The sequence below is a fragment of the Elgaria multicarinata genome, chromosome 16 (assembly GCF_023053635.1).
Source record: "Elgaria multicarinata webbii isolate HBS135686 ecotype San Diego chromosome 16, rElgMul1.1.pri, whole genome shotgun sequence".
Taxonomy (NCBI): Eukaryota; Metazoa; Chordata; class Lepidosauria; order Squamata; family Anguidae; genus Elgaria; species Elgaria multicarinata.
The window spans coordinates 7,688,822-7,710,770 of record NC_086186.1 but is presented as its reverse complement, the minus strand read 5'-3'; the positions used below and the strand labels follow the sequence as shown (position 1 = coordinate 7,710,770).

Genomic DNA, 21,949 nt, shown 5'->3' with positions numbered 1-21,949 from the left:
ATTATAACACAAACATCCTGACATGAATATGCTAACGCACACCTGTAGGTGGGATAAAAACCTATTGTCTCCATTCAGGTCACAGGAGATAGACTTGAACTTCTTGATAAGCTGATTGACACTCGTGGTGGGATAACTGTCTTAGGTTAACACTTCATGCATCTGATGAAGTGCACTTTAGCCCACAAACGGTTCTGCCACAATATATTTGTTAGACTTTAAGGTGACACAAAACTCTTTGTTATTTTTTTGCTGCAATAAACTAACACGGCTGTCCCACTGGAAATTGTTACAGATGTAAAAGAGTGGCTGATGTTCCTCTCCCCACTGATGCAAAGCAGAGAGCTGAGCTGGAGAAGCTACAGAGCCCCACAGATACTATAAAATGCATTAGGCAGAGTGACTTCTCTGAGGTGAGAAAAACATTTATTTTCGCTTTCCGCCTTCTAAAATGGTTCCCTCTTTATTCCCACACATGAATCATAGAGTCATGCAATAGTCAAGTTGGAAGGATCCTATAAGGCATGCAGGAATCCACCTTAAAGCATACCTGACAGATGGCTGTCCAGCTGCCTCTTGAAGGCCTCTAGTGTGGGAGAGCCCACCACCTCCCTCGGTCATGGGCTCCATTGTCATACTGCTCTAACAGTCAGGACGTTTTTCCTGATGTCCAGCCGGAATCTGGCTTCTTGTAACTTGAGCCCATTATTCCATGTCCTGCACTGTGGGAGGATCAAGAAGAGATCTTGGCCCTCCTCTGTGTGACAACCTTTCAAGTCCTTGAAGAGTGCTCTCATGTCTCAAGTTGGCCTTAAGCCAGTCATCATCTCTTGGCCTAGCCTACCTCACAGGGCTGTTGCGAGGCTGAAAGTGAAGTGAACCCCGCCTGCTGCTTTTAACAGCTTTTCTCAGAGCAGCTTATGCCTCAGAATAAAATAGAAAATCCTCATGATAAAACTAATCTGTTACTAAGTAAAACCCAGCAGGCTTAAACCCAGCCTGAAAGCAATCCCATTGGTTTATATAAAATATATAAAAAAATAGCATCTTCAGCCCAGGACACCCGACATCCTGCTTTTCTTTGCGCAGGGAGGTCAGCCGCTTGGGGGGGGGGGGGGAATACTCAAAGATGTGCTCCAAAAGCAGTTCACCGCCCCCCTGCCCAAATTAGGCGGCTTGCCCGAGAGCGCAATGCTATACACGTCTACTCAGAAGTAATTCCCAATGGGGTTTACTCCTTAGTAAGTGTGTTTAGGATGGCAGCCTTCAGCGGCCCTTGGCCCAGAGGCGCCTGCTGCCGAAGAACGCGGTAGAAGCGCGAAGCTTGCCTCGCCTGTTCGGGCAGTACCGCAGCGATCCGGGAGGGGGCGCCCCGGTCTGCGAAGGACCAGATCCGCCGCCGGCGGCTCCACCTCCTCCTCCCGCCGCCGCCGCCTGGGTGCTCACAAGCTCCTGGGAAGGGAGCCCGAGCTAGGCGCGCGTCCTTCCAGCAGAGAACACAGCTGCTGCCGCCGCCACCGCCGTCGCCTTGTCCCGGTAAGTAGCGGCGCTCTGGGCGCAAACCCCCGCGCCAGGCAGGATCAGCCCCCCACGCTGCTGATATGGGGAGGGGGAGCCGCCCCCCGCGGGGAGAACCGCACAGGCAGCAGCTACACGCCCTTGGCTTGCCGGCTGCCCCTTCCTGCCCGGGGATGGGGAAGGCTATGGTGCCCCCCCCGCTCCTGCCCCACAGCGTCCCTCCAGCGGCTGCAGATCCTCACTGCCCCCTCCACGCCGACCCCAGGGCAAACGTTTATTAGCATACACTTATATCCCCTCTTCCCCCCCCCTCTTGCAAGAGCCTCAAGAGGTTTCCTTCGCCCTCTTCCCGTTTTCTCCTCCCAACAACCCTGTGAGGTAGGTTAGGCGGAGAGTCAGCGGCCGGCCCAAAGTCAGCCCCAGGGCCAGCGGCGAGGACTTGAACCTGGGTCTCTCCAGTCCAACACTCTAACCACTGCACCGCACTGTCTCCCTTTCAATATATGGGATATGACACTCTTTTTTTCTGTATAGGGAAGTGTTGTGCAGATTATTCTGGATAGTAAAACCTACCTCTTCTTTACCGCCTCACTTTCTTTCTTAGTTTCGAAGCTAGGCGGCCAGGTAGAGGCTGGTGCAGCGATTACTCACAGCAGGGAGAAAGTGGCCAGGGAGGACTTTTTCTCCCTCTCCTCTAACCCTGGAACCTCAAGCAAGCAGAATGGTGGGAGATTCGGGACAGATAATAGGGAAATAGATTCTTTACGCAGCAGCGCAGAGTGAAGCGGGATTCGGCCACCGTGGCCCACAGTTTGCAACACTTTAAAGGGGGATTGGACAAATTCCTGGAGGAGAAGGCTCCCATCCGCTGCTGGTCCTGATGGCTGTAGTTACCTCCAGTATCAGAGGCGGTATGCCCGTGTGCAGCAGTTACTGGGGAATATGGGTGGGAGGGTGCTGACAATTTCATGGATAAGTCTATTAGGATGGCTGTTTCTTATCTCCAGTGTCCCGGGCAGTCTAACTCAGTGCCAGTTGTTGGAGGCTGAGGGTGTGTGTGTGTGTGTGTGTGTGTGTGTGTAAACAAAGGCTGCTGCCTCCATCTCCTGCTTGTGGGCTTATTTCAGTCTTCTGTTGGCCACTGTGGGAAAGAAGACCCTGGACTAGACAAGCCTTTTGTGTGACCCAAGTGGGGCTCACACATTAGGACTGTGTATGTCCAATTATGGAATTATTCATCTTTGTCTGCCCTGCATCATTATCGGGAGAAGGGAGCTGATCTTTTCACCTCTTGGCAACCCTACTTACGAGTGCAAAAGACTTGTTAAAGTGTCTTATGCTGGGGAGGGTTATCTAAGGGGAATCTTACCTCTGTATTCCTGGCTATAGGTCAGCCATCCAGGTTGGCGGCATACCAGGGGAATCGCTTTCTCTCCTAACTTCCTCTCTGTCCTCTAAAGTCTGGGAGAGATGGCCGGCTCTACGTTTGTCCTTTTCTCAGAGTGAGATCAGTTCTAGTGCAGGCATATGCCCAAGGCATCCCTAACAGAATTCTTTGCCCTGGGAAGCCTGCATAACTATCACTGACCTCTCCTTTTGGTGCCTAGGAAATCGTTTATTGTGTCTATAGGAATTTTGCTGGTTTGGGACCATTACAATCACCTTTTAACGGTTTAGTGCTCAGCTGAATATTTGTAACACGACTGGATTAGATGCTGGATGCTTGAATGATTGGATTTAATGATATCAACACGTTGGTTTGGGCAATGTTGTTGTGAACGGATGCCATTAATACGGCAGATAACTTTTATAAACATATAAGGGTAGTGAAAAGGTGTGTTTCCTCCCCCCCTTCCTTCTCAAATGCATGTTCACATGTGGCACAGTGACTAATCTGCATTTGGAGTGAGGGTTAGTTCTGTATAGTTCTCGATATGAAAAGAGGAGGCATAGATGTAATATACAGATGTCACGGTATTAACATATGTTGAAATGCCTTCTTGCAAATCTTTATGCACAAGGTTGGCTCAAAACATGTTGGAGATTAGCAGATTCATGGGAAGAGAATTCCTAAATTGCTTCGTCAGTACCCAAGTCCCATTGATTTACTCCCAGGTATGTGTTAAGGACTGCAGTCTTGATGTATGCATGCATTGAACATGGATCGTCCGCAGTTCACATGATAGTTTTTTTTTTGTGCTACATTGGGAGTTATCCTGTGCCTCACACTTCATGCTTCTCTTTCACGTCCCATGGATTCTTTGTAAAAATCATGTACAGAGGACAAAAGAGGACTACCTTTGTGCGGATTGGGGCTGACCTTGGGGTGGACCTGGGACCTGAAACCAGCTCCAGCCATATTGCTGTTGTCATCTTCTCAAGGTGGAAGTGGTGTTTTTTGTTTTAAAGGAGGGACAGTTGGCCAAAGTCATAAGGATGCAACAGAACACGCAGGGGAACAGAGCAGCTAAAGCAGGCAATCAATGGGGACCTTTGTCAATTTAACCTTTTATAAAGAGTACCCTTGTTTATATGAAGTTCTGATTACATTATTACTGTCGTTTATGCAGTGGGCCCAGGAGGAAATAACAAAAAGGAATCCTGATTTCATGTATGCGTTCATAAAATGTGTGCCAGATTTAAATTAAGTTTTTAAAACTTTACTTGCTACGCCGCTTCTAGGAGAAGACTTTGTCTTTTGCTTTTGAGAAGCACTTTAAATTGATTTGTGGCACTAAACACAAGTTAGGAGGTGCCGTGGCTCAGTGGCCGTTTTGCACCCATCAGCATCTCCAGGTAGGGCTGGAAAAATTCAGCTGCTATTCGCATTTCTCCAGGCTTGAGGCATCTACCCCACAATAATATTTGGAGGTGTCTACCCCACAAAATTTATGGGTTTCAGCCAACTCAGCGTTATTATTATTATTATTATTATTATTATTATTATTTATATAGCACCATCAATGTACATGGTGCTGTACAGAGTAAAACAGTAAATAGCAAGACTCTGCCGCATAGGCGTTTTTTCCGTAGAAGCTATTGCGTAAACAGGACAAAAAACCGGAGGCCTGTCAAGTTCATAACGCTGATAAGAACAAGAAAATAATAAACATAATCTAGTATTATAAATATATATATAAACAGTACTACACTGATGCCATTACCAGCACTGTGTTGTGTCTAAAAACTGTGAATGTGGTATATGTATTTATTGTAAAAAGATGATTGTCTAAGGAGTAAAATTCGTGCACAGTTTTGTTAGACAACTAGCTGTTTGCCATTGATGACCATGCAGGTGGATGCATCAGGTATATTTGTGAATAAATAAGGTTAATGATCACTATCACTGTAGGTATATTGTGTAGTAGTGTGCTTTGGGCATTCTCTAAACATTAGATTATTCATACTACTGCCTTCCTTTTTTGAATGAAGTCCTGGAGAGCCACTGCTGCCAGTTAGTGTTGACAAATACTGAGCTAGATGGACATGGTCTATGCAGCTTCTGATGTCCCTAACAGATCTGAATTCTTCTTGGACTTGTTCAGTGGTGGAACGCCTGTGGTATGTGCTGAATTATGGGTCTTCAATGATTGCCCAACTTCTTGAGGGCTGGGAAGGACCCCTGCCTAGGTCCTTCAACACCTCCGGAGGGTGCATCAGTTCAGGGAAGCCTGAAGGAGAGATTCCTGGGCCTGGGCCAGGTGGGCCAAGAGTTTGATTCAGGATAAGGCGGCTTCGTTTCTTCATACCTTTCAACACAGTTGCACAAGACCTTTCTAATGGGATGGGCAACAGGCAGGAGCTGCTCTTTCTTTTAACAGGGAAAGTATTGGGGGAAAGTGCCCCAGAGTGCTTTGCATGTGTGCTCCAGGGAACCCTTTCTTTGTCCTGGGTTCAAGGGCCCCCGAACGCGTTTCTGACAACAGTGGCTGATTCTGGTGGGGAGGGGGTCATTGCTGGCTCAGGATTTCTTAGGGCTGGAATTCCTGTAGCCTGATCCCATGAGACCCACCGGTTGTAAAGACAAGTGCTCACTAGCATGTGCACGTACAGTGATTACAGCTTTAGGGTTAGTGTTTCTTTTTTTAAAATATGATAGCAACCAACGAGTGCCAAAGGCCCACAACTACTATAGTAATATACAATATACTAATTACTAAAAAAAGGGGGTGAACATTTATATCAAACAAAAGTTTATATAACATAATAAACAACCATAAACGGTCATAGTACACATTAGAAAATCCCTAAATGTAAACACAAATCTCAACAGTATTTTTTAAATTGATATAAACTTCTTTCAACAGGCTTTTTGACATAAGCTTCTTTCAATAGGCTTTAACAGGCTACCGGTGTCAAATATAAGTGTTCACCCCCTTTTTTTTAGTAATTAGTATATTGTATATTACCATAGAAGTTGTGTGCCTTTGGCGCTCGTTGGTTGCTATCATTCATAGCAACTACAGACTTCTCTAATTTTGTGCAATTTTTTTTTTAAAAAAATAAACAGTAGGGAAATGAAGAAGTAAAACCCGGGACCTTCATTTTGAATTCCCCAAACCGATTAATATCAAGGACAGGTTGGGCAAGGCAGACCTGGGCAATAGAGGCTGGTGGCTCTGATAGCAGTGGGGTAAATCCGCCCCAGGTTTCAGTCACAACCGGTCAGAACTCAAAAGGAGCTCTCCAAGGTGACATCAGACCTACTTCCACCTGTCTAGGAATTCCTTTCCCGGGATATTACTGAGAACTAGCTGGTTGGAGACTTGGTGGTCTGATGGCTCATGGGAACCTCTCCCAGCTTGCTGGCCTCCAGAAGTGGTGGATTACAGCTCCTATCATCCTCGGCCAGCTTGGCCATTGGAAGGGCATATCTGGAGGGCACCCAGCTGGGGGATGGCTGGTTTATGGCCATCAGTACCCACAGGCATTGTCCACCACCGTGTGCCATTGCAGCTGTCACTTCTGTTCACCAAAGAAAAGGCTCTTGGTGCAAAGGCACCCTGATCGGAAAATGCCATCCTTACAGCAGGCTGCCTGGCGCCCACGCTGTCATCGCTTCGGCACCAGGCGAACACGCCTTTGTTCACCCAGGCATTTTAACTGATGTATGTTTTAACTGCTAAGGGTTTTATCTATTGTTTTTATTAATGCATTTCTGTTGTGACAATTGATTGTACCCCACCCTGAAATTCCAAATAAAACGAAGGGCGGTCTGAAAATGTTTTAAATAAATAAATTAATGTAGAACAAACACGCACACGTACATGACTGTTGCAGACATGTACTAGTACCAGTAAAGGAATTGTTGTGAATATAGGAAGACTCTTTTAACAGAAATTGCAACTGCTGGTAATTGGACGTAGGTACAGAGCTGGAGAGGGAAACTGTGTGAACAGAATAAGCTTTTTGTGAACAGGGACTTCCCTGGTTTTCTTTTTGCATGCAAAACTTTGCCAGGTGCTATGGAATAGATAGATGCGTGTTTTTAATGTTGTAAACTGTCTTGAGGGAGCTTTCTGCCCAGAAAGGTGATATATTCATCAATCACTCAGTCCATTAATTATTTCTGATGGGGTCTGCCTGAACTTTACTTGTTGGTTGCTGGAAACACCAGTATAGCTGCCGTGAATACGATTGCTGTTAAGTGTGACGCAGCTGTCTGATCCTCTCACTTGGGACATCGGCATTCGAACCAAGGAGATCCGTGTGCATGACGTCCTCCCCTTGAGTAACTTTGCTATTCTCTGCATCTGCCCTTGGCCACAGCTCCCTCGTGGATTTTTCTTTTTGCTTCCCCTCCACAAATGTCGGGCCGTTCTCTTTCACTGCCAGAGTTGGATGTCTCTTGAACTTTCCCACCTCATCTGTCAGTCTCTCTCTTGAGTTTGCCCCGAACCTGATTCCACTCCAGATGCGGTCCTGCCCAAAGCTCCCCTCCCAGCTCCAGGAAGACAGAGAGCGTGCAGAGGGGAGATAAAAATAGTGTTCTGATGTGCTTGCGTTGATGATGGGCAACATGACGGCGTCTCGCTTGTAACAAAAAGATGCTAGCGTAGACAGGCGGGGAATGCCGTTGGGCGGTGCGGTTGCGGGAGCCCCGGGTGAGTTAAGCTGTGGAGAGTTTGGCTTTGCCCAGGGAACAGGCTCCTGTTTCTTAATCGAACCTTTCAGGAACAATGGAGCAAGGAGAGGCTGGGCAGTCTGTGGAAATGCCAGGCTCAATGAAGCAATTTCCCAGCAGAATGAAGGGACTGCCTTGTCTCCCAAAGGGCTTGTATGGACAATTGGGGGTGAGTGTGGGGAGCAGCTTTCTGCTGAATGCTCTACTGCTACTAGTTCTTATCTTAGTGTGATCACTGTGTAAACTTTAGGAAGGCAGGAGTGCAAATGCCCCCCTGCCCCCCGTAGAATAAGTGAATAGAAAGAGCACTGTGTTTGTTCCTTTTTGAAGAACCACGTGAGTGTCGTGTCACAGTGCAGAAATATATAATAATCATCCTGTTAAAAGCGTTCCAATTCTGCACTCGGGGCAGGACTTGTCCTGTCATTATTATTATTATTATTATTATTTATTTATATAGCACCATCAATGTACATGGTGCTGTCCTCAGTAACATCTCAGCCAGTATCCAGCAGGTGCTAGGAACAGTTGTGCAAAATCTGGCTGCATTCATGCTGGCTTCTTCAACTACAACCAAGACGTAACGCTGCCTTGAAGGGCTTTGGGCATTTTCTGCTCCACCAAAACCCTGTTCAGGAACTTTTGCTGGGGTTTATGAATGTACAGGTGTGTGGGGAGGAGCGAGGGTAAACATGCTAGCTCTGCCCCTTCTCTGCCCCCTTTTCATCACCCTCCACGTATTGAAGATTCATTTCTACAGAGGGAGCCTTCTCTATCTGTGTGGGGTTTCAAAGCAGGCAGGAAGCAAATACAGTCTCCCTGCTGCAGAACTTTGCCAGTAACACATCCAGGGCGAAATGGATGATGACATAAGGGAGGGTCTGAGCTAGGCTGCCCATTGTCGTGTTTCTCAAAAACCTCCTGCCTTCTTGGGAGACAATAACGAGGCCTGCTTAGTAATCCACAAAGCTTTATTTAAACAATAAACATCTCTTCCCACCTGAAGAGAGTCTAATCTCTAGGAACTTTCCCGTGGGCAAAACTATGAAAACTAAGTGAGACAATTGTCTTTTCAAGAAGAATGGAAAGCCCTTTCCCAAGGCGCGTTAACTTCTGAGAGACTATTTCTGAGACAGCTTCTGATGGGATGCCAACCGGGCTGACTTTCTCTCACCTTCCTTTAGCTCTGCCTGTTTTAGTCTATGGCGTACTCTAGGATCGGCTAACTACTCCATGCTCTCCCCCTTGAAAGAACGTTGGCTTCCCACTGACTGTGTATTCATTGCCCTTGACAAGATCAGCTCTAGAGAGGGTTCACTCCCAGCTGGTGAAGAGCCTGTGAGAGCTTTCTCCCCCACTGGTACAGACTGGCCTGTTTCTGGCGCCGACTCCTCTAGTTCAGAGTCTGATTCTGATTGATCACCTGAAACACCTTCTTCCAATCCAGGGGGAGCAGGGCTAGACATGACACCCATCCTCTCTTTCCCCCTTGCATGTTCACTGTACAAGAATGCCTGGTTTGAAGAGATGTTTTTCTGTAATATGGATATACCCAAAGATTTCCATGGTAGAGTTACACCTTGGCTGCAGTTGAGGAAGCCAGAATGACTCCCCTGCCGGCCCAGGGAGGCCTGCTCTGAGCGCATTAAGAGACATTCCTGAGTCTGTCTTTGTTTGAGCTCCTCACCCACCCACCCACCCACCACGTTATTCCACACTCCAGCCTGCGGCCTCTGAATGCCTGGGTATCAGTTACAGCAGCGATCCCAGCAATTAGCTGGTCTCGCTGGCCCAAAATGCGTTGCAGAGCTGAGTTTAGCAGAGAGCCAGCAGTGCTTAAAAAGGAAAGTCTGCTGTGGGGAGCGAGGGGGGGGGGAGACACCTGCATCCTAAACAAGGATGGCTTTTTCTGGTCTATTGGACTCCAGCCTCCTGCCTGGGTGACCTTGGAGCTCAGAAGTCACCCTTGGCAGACCTCACGTTCCACACCAAAAGCCACAAGAATCCCGGGCAGCGCCTATTTAAGTCAGTCGTCCGACGTACTCATAATATCCTTCCATGCCTTGGCATGAGCCTCCGGTTCTTGTGTGGGGTCTGCTCTGGAGCTGCATGTTCAACCCAGCCGCTGGACGTGGAAACTCACAATTCACCCGGCATTTAAATGCTGCTCTTTCCTTCTTGAAAGGACCTGCATACTTGGACCAACGAGCTGTGGTCTTGCTTTCCCTGTGGAGATTCACCCAGCTCCCCCTCTGTTGTCTTTTTGACAGAAAGGGAAAACCTTTTACTTCACAAGGGCTTAAAATATTTAGTTACTGTTTTGCTTTAAGTTGGTGGTTTTAATCTTATATGCTGTTTTTATTGTATTATTTTCTGTCTGTAAGCAGCTCCCCTTTTCAGCAGGAGACTCTCGGCATAGACATCTTAAATAGTATTAGACAATGGCCCCGTTCAGAAGACACCTTAAACCATGGCTTTAACCACGGTAGTTAAGCCAGAAAGCCAGGCTGTGTTCAGAACACTCCTTAAACCATGGCTTTAACCAAGGTGAATAAGGCTTTCTGGCTTAACCACCGTGGTTAAAGCCATGGTTTAAGGTGTCTTCTGAACACAGCCCGGCTTTCTGGCTTAACCACCATGGTTAAAGCCGTGGTTTAAGGTGTCTTCTGAACATGGCCTGGCTTTCTGGCTTAACCACTGTGGTTAAAGCCGTGGTTTAAGGTGTCTTCTGAGACATGTCAATGCTTCAAGGTTTTATATATGCACCTGAGGGATAGGAACTTGCAAGCTAACATTTGGGGACATCTAATCCGTGGCAGGGATGGTGGCAGCAGAAGCTGATGGCCATGACCCCAGTTAAGGACAAGATCCCTGTTGTGGGGTTAGTGCTGACCTCAGTGATGTCCTTTAGAAGAAGGTGCGGCTGTGGATTCATGTAAGTGGCCAGAATACAGGAAGCTGTGATGAGACTGACTCACATACCTGATGCTGCTTAAAGATATCTTGGCCATAAATAACATTCTGCCAAAAAGCTGTGTTCCTAGTGTGCTGGGTTATGTGAACTGCAAAGGAGTAGGCGCCTGATATGGATCACTGAATTCAGCAAGGAATCCCAATCTGGAGAAACTAAACTATTGCAAGCATGCGCCTTGTTATGCAAACTGTCTGTCTCTCTCTTTCTCTCTCTTGTCTCTTGCTGGGTTTTGTATAGTTTTGATAGCTGAAGGTGCCTGCTTACAAGTGTATGGAAGCTGGTACCTATTCCAAGCTAAGGGAATGGACAGCTCACCCACTTGCCTGGCTGAATGAATGAAGGAGAGAGAAGAAAAAGGGTCTGGTCGCTGGTGCGGTGATGCACCAGAGCCCTCCTTGAGACCCTAGGACAGGGATGGGGGAATGGAGGAGCCCCCCAAATGTTGGTGGGATGCATTTTCCATTAGTTCAGGTCTGTATTGCCAGTAGAGAGGGACAATGGAAGTTTTAGCCTAGCAACATCTGCCTGTCAGAGGACTGGACTATTTATTTGTTTATTTATGTATTTGTTGCATTTCTTTGCTGCCCAGTAGCCGAAGCTGTCTGGGCGATTCACAATGATGAACCAGTGGTCTTACCTAAGGGAAGGCTGCTTTCCCGGGCACCTCTTTAGAACAAGATCACTTGCTGGACTTGGTTGGCACTAGAAGGTCAAGCGGTGAAGATGTTTTCAGAAAGTTCTGCTCCTGCAAGAGCTGAGCCGTTATGTCAAAGGGACATGCCTTGGCACCTCCCTGCTTATCTGGGATGATCTCATGATTGTTTGAAGGCTTAATTAATTTTATTGTGTCTCAACTTGCAATAATCCCCAGAATATTTGCATGGTTACTAAAGGATTTGTGTTACGATGTAGCAGAGATGACTGAAGAACACGGAGCCAAGGGAGTTCCCAGGCTGGCTCTTTGAAATTCTCTCAACCCCATCTGAGTTTTCTCTCCTCTGTTTTCTACCCAGCTGGCCACCCACACCCGTAGGACAACCCTTCCCAATACTCAAAATCTAATCAGGTCTCCTTCTATGTTGCTGCTCCTGGCCTAGGCCGACCTAAATTCTTCTGGGGATTGGAAGAACTTTTTTTTTAGTCTTGTTAATCTATTTGTTTTAATTAATTTTATTACCCTATTTCTTCAATTCTAAGACGCACTTTTTTCCCCATATAAACTTCTCTAAAAATGGGGTGCATCTTAGAATCGCGGGCGTGTCTTAGGTTTTTTTTTTTCTGTTGGTGGTACTGAAATTAGTGTGCGTCTTACAATTGATGGCGTCTTACAATCAAAGAAATACGGTATTCAATTGTTCTCTTTTCATTCGTTTTCACAACTGATGCTCAGGAGGGAGCCATTGATTGTGTGTGTGTGAGGGGGGAGAGATGTGCCAATCATCACACTTTTATGCACATCCATGAGACTTTTTCCAACCCTGGCTACGGGAAGTGACTTAAATTGGCTTCCTGTATCTTAGCACTCTTAACGGAGTTTGTGCCATTGTAGAGGTTTCTGAAAATGCTGGGTGGAAGGAAGGCATCATAAAACTGGAGGTATTGTATGGTATAAACGGTAATTATGTTGCTGGAAGGTGACAATTCTCTGGATTAAAATTTTCTTTGAACGCATACCTGTTTTTTTTATTTTAGTTAATATCTTTTATCTAAAAGCAGGGGAAGAGAGAGGTGGACAGGGTTGCTGCCTCTTCTGTGGGAGAAGGTTTAGTTTTTAATTGAATAGCTTGTTGCTGCTGGCTTAAAATGTTGTTTTGTTTTAGACAAGTACATTCATTATTTTATTGCATGTTGCTTTGGGCGCTTTTATGGAGAGGTGATTTAACTAGTATTAGAAATTAAATAAGCAAATCTGGAAATTACAGTGCTGAGTAACTCCTGTTTGACTTGCATGAGCTGCAATCCTATACCCACTTACACAACAGTACACCCCATTAAACTCAAAAGGATTTACATCTGAGTAGACATGTATTGGACTGCACTGCTAGCTTTTTTGTTTGTCATAAATTGACATTCTGCACATGAAACTATGAAGTTAAGAACGATAGATCTTTATAGTCTGGAAACAAAGCCCTATGAAGAGAGACTGAAATAACTGGGCATGCTTAGCCTGGAGAAGAGAAGGTTGAGGGGAGACATGATAGCACTCTTCAGGTACTTGAAAGGTTGTCACACAGAGGAGGGCCAGGATCTCTTCTCCATCATTTCAGAGTACAGGACACGGAATAACGGGCTCAAGTTAAAGGAAGCCAGATTCCGGCTGGACATCAGTAAAAATTTCCTGACTGTTAGAGCAGTACGACAATGGAACCAGTTACCTAGGGAAGTTGTGGGCTCTCCCGCACTAGAGGCCTTCAAGAGGCAGCTGGACAACCAACTGTCAGAGATGCTTTAGGGTGGATTCCTGCATTGAGCAGGGGGTTGGACTGGATGGCCTTATAGGCTCCTTCCAACTTTACTATTCTATGATTCTGTGATTCTATGATAATGTGCATTGAGGCTATTATAATGTGGGTTGCATGTTCTTTAGAGATAGGGTCTCTACAACAAAGATGAATTGTGAAGACAAGGAAGTGCCTAGGTTAAGAAAGTGCATTAAAAGTGCAGTGTTTTATAAATTGTGAAGTTATGTATCTCTTTCGATCCATCCCCAACTATCATGAAAAACTTAAGCTGTATTTTTCACTGGGGTGGTGGTGGTAGGAATAAACAACTTTCCTTTTGGACATTACTGTGTAGTAGTATTATTAGCCATTTGCACTGTGTAACTCTATTGTTCAAATCACTTTATGTATGTTATCTTAAGCAATCATGCTTGAGAACAGTCCTCTAAAGTAGTCCTATAATATCAGCCCTCCTGCCCATTTTACAGATATGGGAGATGAAGCTGAGAAAATTAGCTGCCAGATGACTCCCATTCTCTGCTATGAAAAATCCTCTGGAACTGAAAGAGTTCATGCAAATATTGCTGTAAGCCGCCTTTGGGTGGCCTTCTGCCCTGAAAGGCAGCCAAGAAGTATTTTAAATAAATAGAAATAAATGCAACTATGAGAACAGGAGTTGAACCAGCACAATATATTGCTGTATCCATTTTTGTGCTATTTTTAGACATGGGGCTGTAAGCTTCATAATTTCCTATTCCGACTGTAAATTGTTCCCATTAGGCTGTTCACATCCCCCATGAAATGAACATTCCATTCCAAAGGAGGTTTAAACAGCATCACTTGCAGTTTCTTAGAACCTTATCGCTATTTTTCTTTCTCCAGTTTGACCTGTTCGGAGGGTCCTGATGATGTCAGCTGGATGAGGGAGGCACCAGCGAAAGCCTTCAGGATGGGATTGTGGGGAGAGAAAGAGACAGAGACGCTGGGAGTGCCTGCAGTTGCTTATTATGGCAGAGGGTAGCACAGATGAATCGTTAGATTTTAGCTTTTAAAATCCTTGGGAAAGGAAACCAATTTTGTATGGTGCCTGTGGAACGGAGCCTTTGCTTTCTACTCCAATGTGAACAGCCTACGCTGAAAGTTTTGACGGCATAGTACTGTATATCACCGACAGGAAGCCAAGAGTCCATGTTCCATACCCACCACTCCTTGGTCCAGTTCTCCTTTGAAGATCTCCATTTTAGTCACGTTCCTAATCTCATGATGCCTATATTGCAAGCCAGAAAGCAACATTTAAACAGCTCGAAAGGTGTGTGATAGCAGTTGGTTAATACTCCTTTGATGTAAGCGTCTTGCGTTGCTAGAACTTGAGGTGGGCTACAGTGTTGAAACACACACCCAAAATCCCATGCAAGATATGCTAGAACTTCATACCGAGTGAAAAGCCTCACCCCACCAAAAGCCAGCCTGAAAAGGCAAGTCTTTGAGAAGGAAGCTCCCCATTGATGGAGCAGCCACAATAAACAACTGGAGTCTCTGTGTGGTTTTGCTGCCTAAAATTGGCAGAGCGATGGAGTAATCCAACCCCAAAAAGAAAAGTTACATAAACGCTAAGTGTAGTTATGTGTGAGGTTTATGCAGATGTGACAAGCAGGAGCCTTTCATTGTTCTCTTAAAAGGACCCGGAGAAGTGCGTCAACAGATCAATCAGCCAAATTCCCAGGAGTCTTATACCTCGCTCCCTTATAAACCTGCATACAGCCGAGTAGAGTTTGCTTCCCTTCTTACACGCCATCTTAAGACACTGCCCATGGCCTCAGTCTCCAGACAGCTTTTGCTCCCACCCTCTGCCCGCCTGCTTTTTTTAACATCCAGCCTTATTTATATTTATTTTATTTATTACATTTATATACCGCCCCATAGCCGAAGCTTTCTGGAGAGCATACAAAAGTTAAAAACAGTGAATGTTAAAAAGTACACAGAATTTAAACCCATCAAAAACATAAGCAGTATAAAAACAACGGTATCCATTTTAAAAACAACAGTTCTGGGATCCATTAGAAAAGAAACAAACTTAGTTTGTCGTTAAATGCTGTTAAATGCCTGAGAGAAGAGAAAAATCTTGACCTGGCACCGAGGGGAGACATGATAGCACTCTTCAAATACTTAAAAGGTTTTCACACAGAGGAGGGCCAGGATCACTTCTCGATCCTCCCAGAGTGCAGGACATGGAATAACAGGCTCAAGTTAAAGGAAGCCAGATTCCAGCTGGACATCAGGAAAAACTTCCTGACTGTTAGAGCAGTACGACAATGGAATCAGTTACCTAGGGAGGTTGTGGGCTCTCCCACACTAGAGGCCTTCAAGAGGCAGCTGGACAACCATCTGTCAGGGATGCTTTAGGGTGGATTCCTGCATTGAGCAGGGGGTTGGACTCAATGGCCTTGTAGGTCCCTTCCAACTCTGCTATTCTATGATTCTATGAAAATATAACAACGTTGGTGCCAGGCGAGCCTCGTCAGGGAGATCATTCCATAATTGGGGGGCCACCACTGAAAAGGCCCTCCCTCTTGTTGCCACCCTCCGAGCTTCCTTTGGAGTAGGCACCCGGAGGAGGACCTCAGATGTTGAGTGCAGTGTATGGATAGGTTGATGTCGGGAGAGGTGTTCCATTAGGTATTGTGGTCCCAAGCCATGTAAGGCTTTATAGGTTAAAACCAGCACCTTGAATTGGGCTCGGAAACATATAGGCAGCCAAAGCAAGCAGGCCAGAATCTGTGTTACATGTTCAAACCTCCTTGTTCCAGTTATCTTATGAAGAGGTCTGGAGATCTCAAAAGCTGGCTGAGCGTTTTGTTGCATTTTGATAGGTGAAGAGATTTATGCCAAGACCCTTCGAGGAGATGCATCACTTGCGCAAAATTGGTTCAACCACCTTCTCCCCCTGATCTCAGAATTTCAGCCCGTCCGCCAGACTACAGGCCAACCCTACTTTCACATTTGTGTTTCACTTCTAGCCTGTGGCTCCCTCGCCCGCCCCCCCCCCACCCCCAGCACTTAGCTGGGCATCAGTCCAATTTAATGCAGGAGGACTTCCTCCAGAGTAAACAAACATAGGATGGTGTTGTAAGTCTGGAAGACGCAGCACTCGTCAGTGCAGGCATTCCAGGTTGAACGTTTGCCCTCTTGAGCGGGAACAGTTTGTGACTGTTATGAATCGATAATGCCCAGGTCAGCAACTAGATGTCCTTATTTGTAAAGCTACATCAAAGGGACACCCAGTTCGCTTTCACGCAGGGCTGTGTTTTAAATTTATGAGGCTTACCAATGGGGTTGAGTCAACTCCTTTCCCAAGTTAAGGACCCTTCCTTGCATATCAATCCCGCCCCCCCCCCCCATACAGATAACTGTTCACAGTTCCAACTTTGGCATGCTAGAGCAGGAGCAGGGAAGCTGCCAGCAGCACCCATCATTCTGAGCAAGCCAGCTAAGCATGGACTGCGGTTGTAAAACAAGCGAGGGGATCTTTGCATGGCTTTAAAAGGGGGTTGGATAAATTCCTGGAGGAGAAGGCTATGTGCTACCTCCAGTGTCTGAGGCAGTAAGCCTATATGCCCCAGTTGCTGGGGGAACATGGGTGGGAGGGTGCTGTTGTATCGTGTCCTGCTTTGTAGGTCCCTGTGTGATCAGAGTGCTGGACTAGATGGACCCTCGGTCTGATCCAGCAGGGCTCTTCTTATGTTCTTATTTATTAATGTTCATTCACATCCCACCTTTCCTCCAAACAGCTCAAGGTTGCATACGTGGTTCAGCCCTCCCCCCCCCCATTTTATCCTCACAACAGCCTTGTGAGGTAGGTTAAGCTGAGAGAAGGAGCCTGGTCCAAAGTCACCCAGTGTGCTTCATGCGCAGAGTGGGGACTTGAACCTGGGTCTCAGTAGAGCCTGGAATTTCTTCCCAAAGGATCGGTTGCTTCAGATTTGCTAAGAAAGTCCCAGCCTCCAAGCCTTGAATGATTCAAATGCTCAAATAAAACAGCCAACTAACTGTCCAGAGATTATAAATGACTGCCAGAGAGCTCAGACACATCCAGTCTGGACATCTGGAAGGCCCTGGGTTGTTCCTGTTTTTAAAGCCATTTTTAAGGGATGTAAATACTGCGCATTTGCATGAAGCAACATCTTTTTGACTGGTATTTTGAGGACACTGGGGGGTGATGCGCTATGTTGTTGCTCTAAGAAATGTTGGTTAGCAGTTTTTGTCCACAGGTAGTACATCGACTCAGCTGATGTCTGCCTGTTTCTGTTTCATTTCTCAGCTGAATTCAGCAGCAAACATCAATGAGGAGTCCAGGCATGGCTGCGTTTAAGCAACAGAAGGTAGAAGACATTTATGAAATTGGGGAAGAGCTAGGAAGGTAAGCCTAAATGCCTCTTATTCCCTTTGTATAAATCTGTTACCTGTGATGTCCTTGTAGCCATTGTCTGAATTGCTGAGATGGGATATCCACAAACATTCCAACTGTGCTTTTCTAAGATGTGAACAAGTCTGTGGCATCCTTGTAAAATGCACTGCATAAACATGTCCCACTTACGGGCTTGTTTGTATATTCTGCTTCAGTTCTCAGTTAAACATCAGTCAGTGTGGGCTGAGGGTTATCTAAACTCTTTACGTCTTTTAAAAGTCAGTATGAATAAACCCGTTTTGGCCTGCCCATCTTTACCCTCACGCTGCCACAGTCGGACATAATTTCATTACGTTTTGTGGCAGCTTTGGTTCTTCGAAAGTAGCACGAAACGTGGTGGAACATGAATGCATAAGTACATAACGTTAATCATCGTCAGCACCTGAATAGTGCTTAAGTCCTGGGTTTGTTTGCTCCAAGAAGCAAACTTTGTGGGGCGTTTCACAAAGAGAACCACAGCTTTTTCTCATCAGTTTGGATTGAACAACGTTATGTGCGAAGGGGAATTTGGAAGTCTGTTTCCATAGCGATGCCTCAATCATACCTGTGATGTCATCTTTTGATAACTGGCAGCATCAAGCAGTGGGTGTGCATGTGTGAACCAGCCCTATATTCTCTTCTTATGTCACACAACGAAGATGTCCCAAGTGCTCTGTCTTTTATAAAGGCCCATCTTGAGATGCTCTGTGACAAGCCGTTGCTTGCTTCAGTCAAACATTTAATTCTGTAAATAAGATTGTTTTATATTTGGCAGGCTGCAAAGCCTTTTCTGTCTGCGTTTTGCAACAATTCAAGGTGCTGACAGATGTGTGTGGTAGGTGGAGAGTTTCACGTCAAGATCCTTTGAGGAGATGCATCGCTTGCACGAAAAGGGCAGGTTCTAGGCTAAACGGCTGTCAGGGATTATAAACTGGAGGGACTCATCTCATCTTGTTGTTCTGTAGGCAAAAATTGTAGATGCTGCACCTTTATCTTTCCATTATTTATTTATTTATTTATTGCATTTTTATACCGCCCAATAGCTGAAGCTCCGTGGGCGGTTCACAAAAACTACTTGTTGAGATTTATTTAAGGCCAGTGATGTGCTTGGTGCTGATACAGAAGTGACATGAGTTCACAGTTTTCTCTTGATGTTCTTTGGCATCTCTTAAGAGGTGCACGAGGTGCTTCAAGGCTAGAGATCTTGGGCCAAACAGTTCCCTTCGACTCTTTCTCTCTTCCTGGATGACTTGATAAAGCTACAGTTTAGTGACTGGAGTTGCAGGAAAGAGGTGCTCACTTTAAGGGCAAGCAGCTTTGAGTGCTATTTTTGACAGAAAGGTGGGATATAGATTAAATTAATTTTTTAAAAAAATGTTATTAACTTGTTGGGGAAAGGCAGATGGAACACTTAAATTTTTTGTATACTTTTAATGTCTACTATTTTTAATTGTTGTAAACCGCCCAGAGAGCTTCGGCTGGGAGGCGGTATATAAATGTAATAAAATAAATAAATAAATAAACACGCACAAGGCTCACAATGGATCAGTTCAAACATAACAATATTGGCAATCCAGCAAACTACCATAATGCAATGCCCTTCCATGGAGGAAGCCAAGCCTTCCATGAGTGGACATTAATCATCCCTGCTCTGGTATAGACCACTCCCTCTTCCTTCCCTAGGTCCCTTTGTCTACCAGGCCTTTTCTAGTACCAGAACATTTATTTATTTATTTATTTATTTATTTATTTATTTATTACATTTCTATACTGCCCAATAGTTGAAGCTCTCTGGGCGGTTCACAAAAATTAAAACCATTCAAAGTATAAAACAACAGTATAAAACCATAATATAAAATACAATACAAAAGCTCAACCAGATAAAAACAGCAGCAATGCAAAATTACAAATTTAAAACACCGAGTTAAAATTTATTTATAGACTGCTAAAATGCTGGGAGAATAAAAAGGTCTTCACCTGGCGTCTAAAAACATATAATGTAGGTGCCAAGCGAACATTGGAGCCAATGGCAACCAGTAGCCTTTGTGATCCAAGAATCTGAGCCAATAGCAGCCAAAGACCCTTCTCTGACACTAGTGGAGCTCAGCCAATCAGTGTTCGAGGCACACCTACACACACACATTCATTACTATACTGTAGCAGCCTAATCTACGTAATATTTTTAACTTTTTCCTGTCTTGTGTCCCTTTGTAAACATTAAACCACTTCACGGATTCATGTGCTCCTGTTATCTTCTCTCTCTTGTTTTAATCGGCCTGATTAAGCACTGGGAAAACTGGCAAGTACAGCCATCTTTGCTTTGTCGGCTTTAGAAAGCATTAGCTGTCCTCTCCTTTCCTGAGAACACTACATCACATCAAAGGAGCTGCACCTTCCAACCACAAAGCAGCTGCAGATGTGTGTGTGTGTGTGTGTGTGTGTGTGTGCAAACGGTTGGCCATTGTCTTTTTGTGTGTCGGAGCTCCTGCGCAGGTTATTTCTCCCTTCTCATGTTTTTGTAACATCCTTCCTTGTGGGAACTGATGTCATAAAAGAGCTGAGAATATGAGCTGGCATGTCTCTAGTTCCAATCTTGACTCATCCATTAACTTACTAGGTAAGTTAGGCCACTGTCCTGACTGCTGCAGCCCCTCCATCTGCAATGAGAGGCTAATAATCATGTCCTACCTTACAGTGGCGTTGTGAGGATTACTGAGGTAATGTCTGCGAGGCACTCTGGAGGTGTAAAAAAATGCTGCCTGTTGGTTTTGTTTTGTTATATTTATGTTCCACTTCTCGATCCTCCCAGACACGGAATAATGGACACGGAATAATGGGCTCAAGTGACAGGAAGCCCGATTCCGGCTGGACATCAGGAAAAACTTCCTGACTGTTAGAGCAGTACGACAATGGAACCAGTTACCTAGGGAGGTGGTGGGCTCTCCCACACTAGAGGCCTTCAAGAGGCAGCTGGACAACCATCTGTCAGGGATGCTTTAGGGTGGATTCCTGCATTGAGCAGGGGGTTGGACTCGATGGCCTTAGAGGCCCCTTCCAACTCTGCTATTCTATGATTCTATGACCCCAAAACTGTTACAGTTAAAATCCATACAAAAGTGCAATATGATTTGGTATATGTTGACTTCATTATTCATTACATATATTTATATCCTGCCTCTAGGACCCAAATCCTTCCAAAGTGGCTTATGAGTAATGCTAGCAATCAAAAATAAAATCAGAATAAGGCCATATATAAGTGGTCAGGGTCCTTCCCACAGGGCAGATAATGGTAGATGGCCTTTTGCGGGGTGAGCAGCAGACTCTGGCTCAGTTCAGACAAAACATTTCTCAACAGTGGTTTTGGAACTGCACAGTGGAGTTTTTACACCACCGTTGAGAAATGTGTTGCCTGGTGGGAAAACTCCACGCAACGATGGAGTTTTTTGGAAAACACTCCACGCAGAATATCCACACTGTGCAGAGAAGAGTTCCAGCACAACTGTTGTGTTGTGTGGCGTGCTCCGTGGAGTTTTCTATTGTGCTGAGTTGACTTTTCCCACTGGTAACAGAGTTCTTTGGCAAGAGTGGCGAAAGGAGTGAGTGCCACTCTAGGAGAGCAGCTGGGATTGGGTTTTTTGCAGCAATGGCTGATGGGATACCATCGGGAAGACCAAGGGGGGAGAGAGGGTGGTGGAATTGTCAATCAAACATTGCGATGGATTTTACTCAACTCCACGGTAGCTCACAGTCACACAACGGTGGAGTTAGAACATGTTGTGTGGGGAGAACCCCCTAGAAACTCAACCGTTGAGTGGAGTTCTCCCACTGCGTTGACTAACGCGTTGTCTGAACTGAGCCTCTGAGTGGTCTTTGCCTGCCTGCCTCTTTCCCTCTCATCCTACAAGACATCTTCCTCTGGAAGCCTGGGATTGCAAAGCTTCTTCATCAGAAAATAGGAAGCAGTTTGCCAACAGGTTGCTTCCCATGGGCTGGATGGGGCGCATGGGCTGCCAGGTGCCCACCCCCAGCCTGCTGTGCTTTTGCAGGCCTATATTTGTCCTGTGAAGCGATGGAAAGAGGAAGCAAAAGGTCACCTTTTGCCTCTCAGCTGGCAAATCGAAAGGTAGTTCCAGTGGCATCACTTCCTGAGCACCCCCTGACCCAGTGTTTTCGGAATTAGCGTTTTTGCCGCTGTGCTTATCTTTTGGAATAACAGACAACTCCTCTGAATATCTGGTACCCGGTTTTATAAGGAACATCGGGAGGGTTGGGAATATCCCAATCCACAGGCGCTTGTGCCCAGGAGTCTGAAATAAAGTGTCAGCTCTGCACAGGACTACTACCTTGGAATCTAAAATCCTCTCCAGCCCCGGCCTAAGGTCATACCTACCTAGAAGTCCTTATTCTACAGACATGTTGGTGGCAATGATCCAGCAATTCTAGAAAAC

General features: G+C 45.6%; 1 protein-coding gene across 3 annotated transcripts in view; it reads left to right on the top strand.

The window, feature by feature from the left end:
- Window positions 1-1,459: 1,459 nt before the first annotated feature.
- Window positions 1,460-21,949, top strand: part of DAPK2 (death associated protein kinase 2) — a 65,333-nt gene continuing 44,843 nt past the window's right edge. Inside the window, exons 1-2 of one of the 3 annotated variants that reach the window (XM_063142696.1) lie at window positions 1,460-1,536; window positions 17,376-17,474. In XM_063142696.1, the coding sequence (XP_062998766.1) occupies window positions 17,398-17,474 (77 nt within the window). In that variant the 5' untranslated portion in view covers window positions 1,460-1,536; window positions 17,376-17,397. Of the gene's footprint in view, window positions 1,537-14,345; window positions 14,367-16,536; window positions 16,561-17,375; window positions 17,475-21,949 lie in introns of those variants that run through there. The other 2 variants (XM_063142699.1, XM_063142698.1) reach the window with 2 other exon arrangements.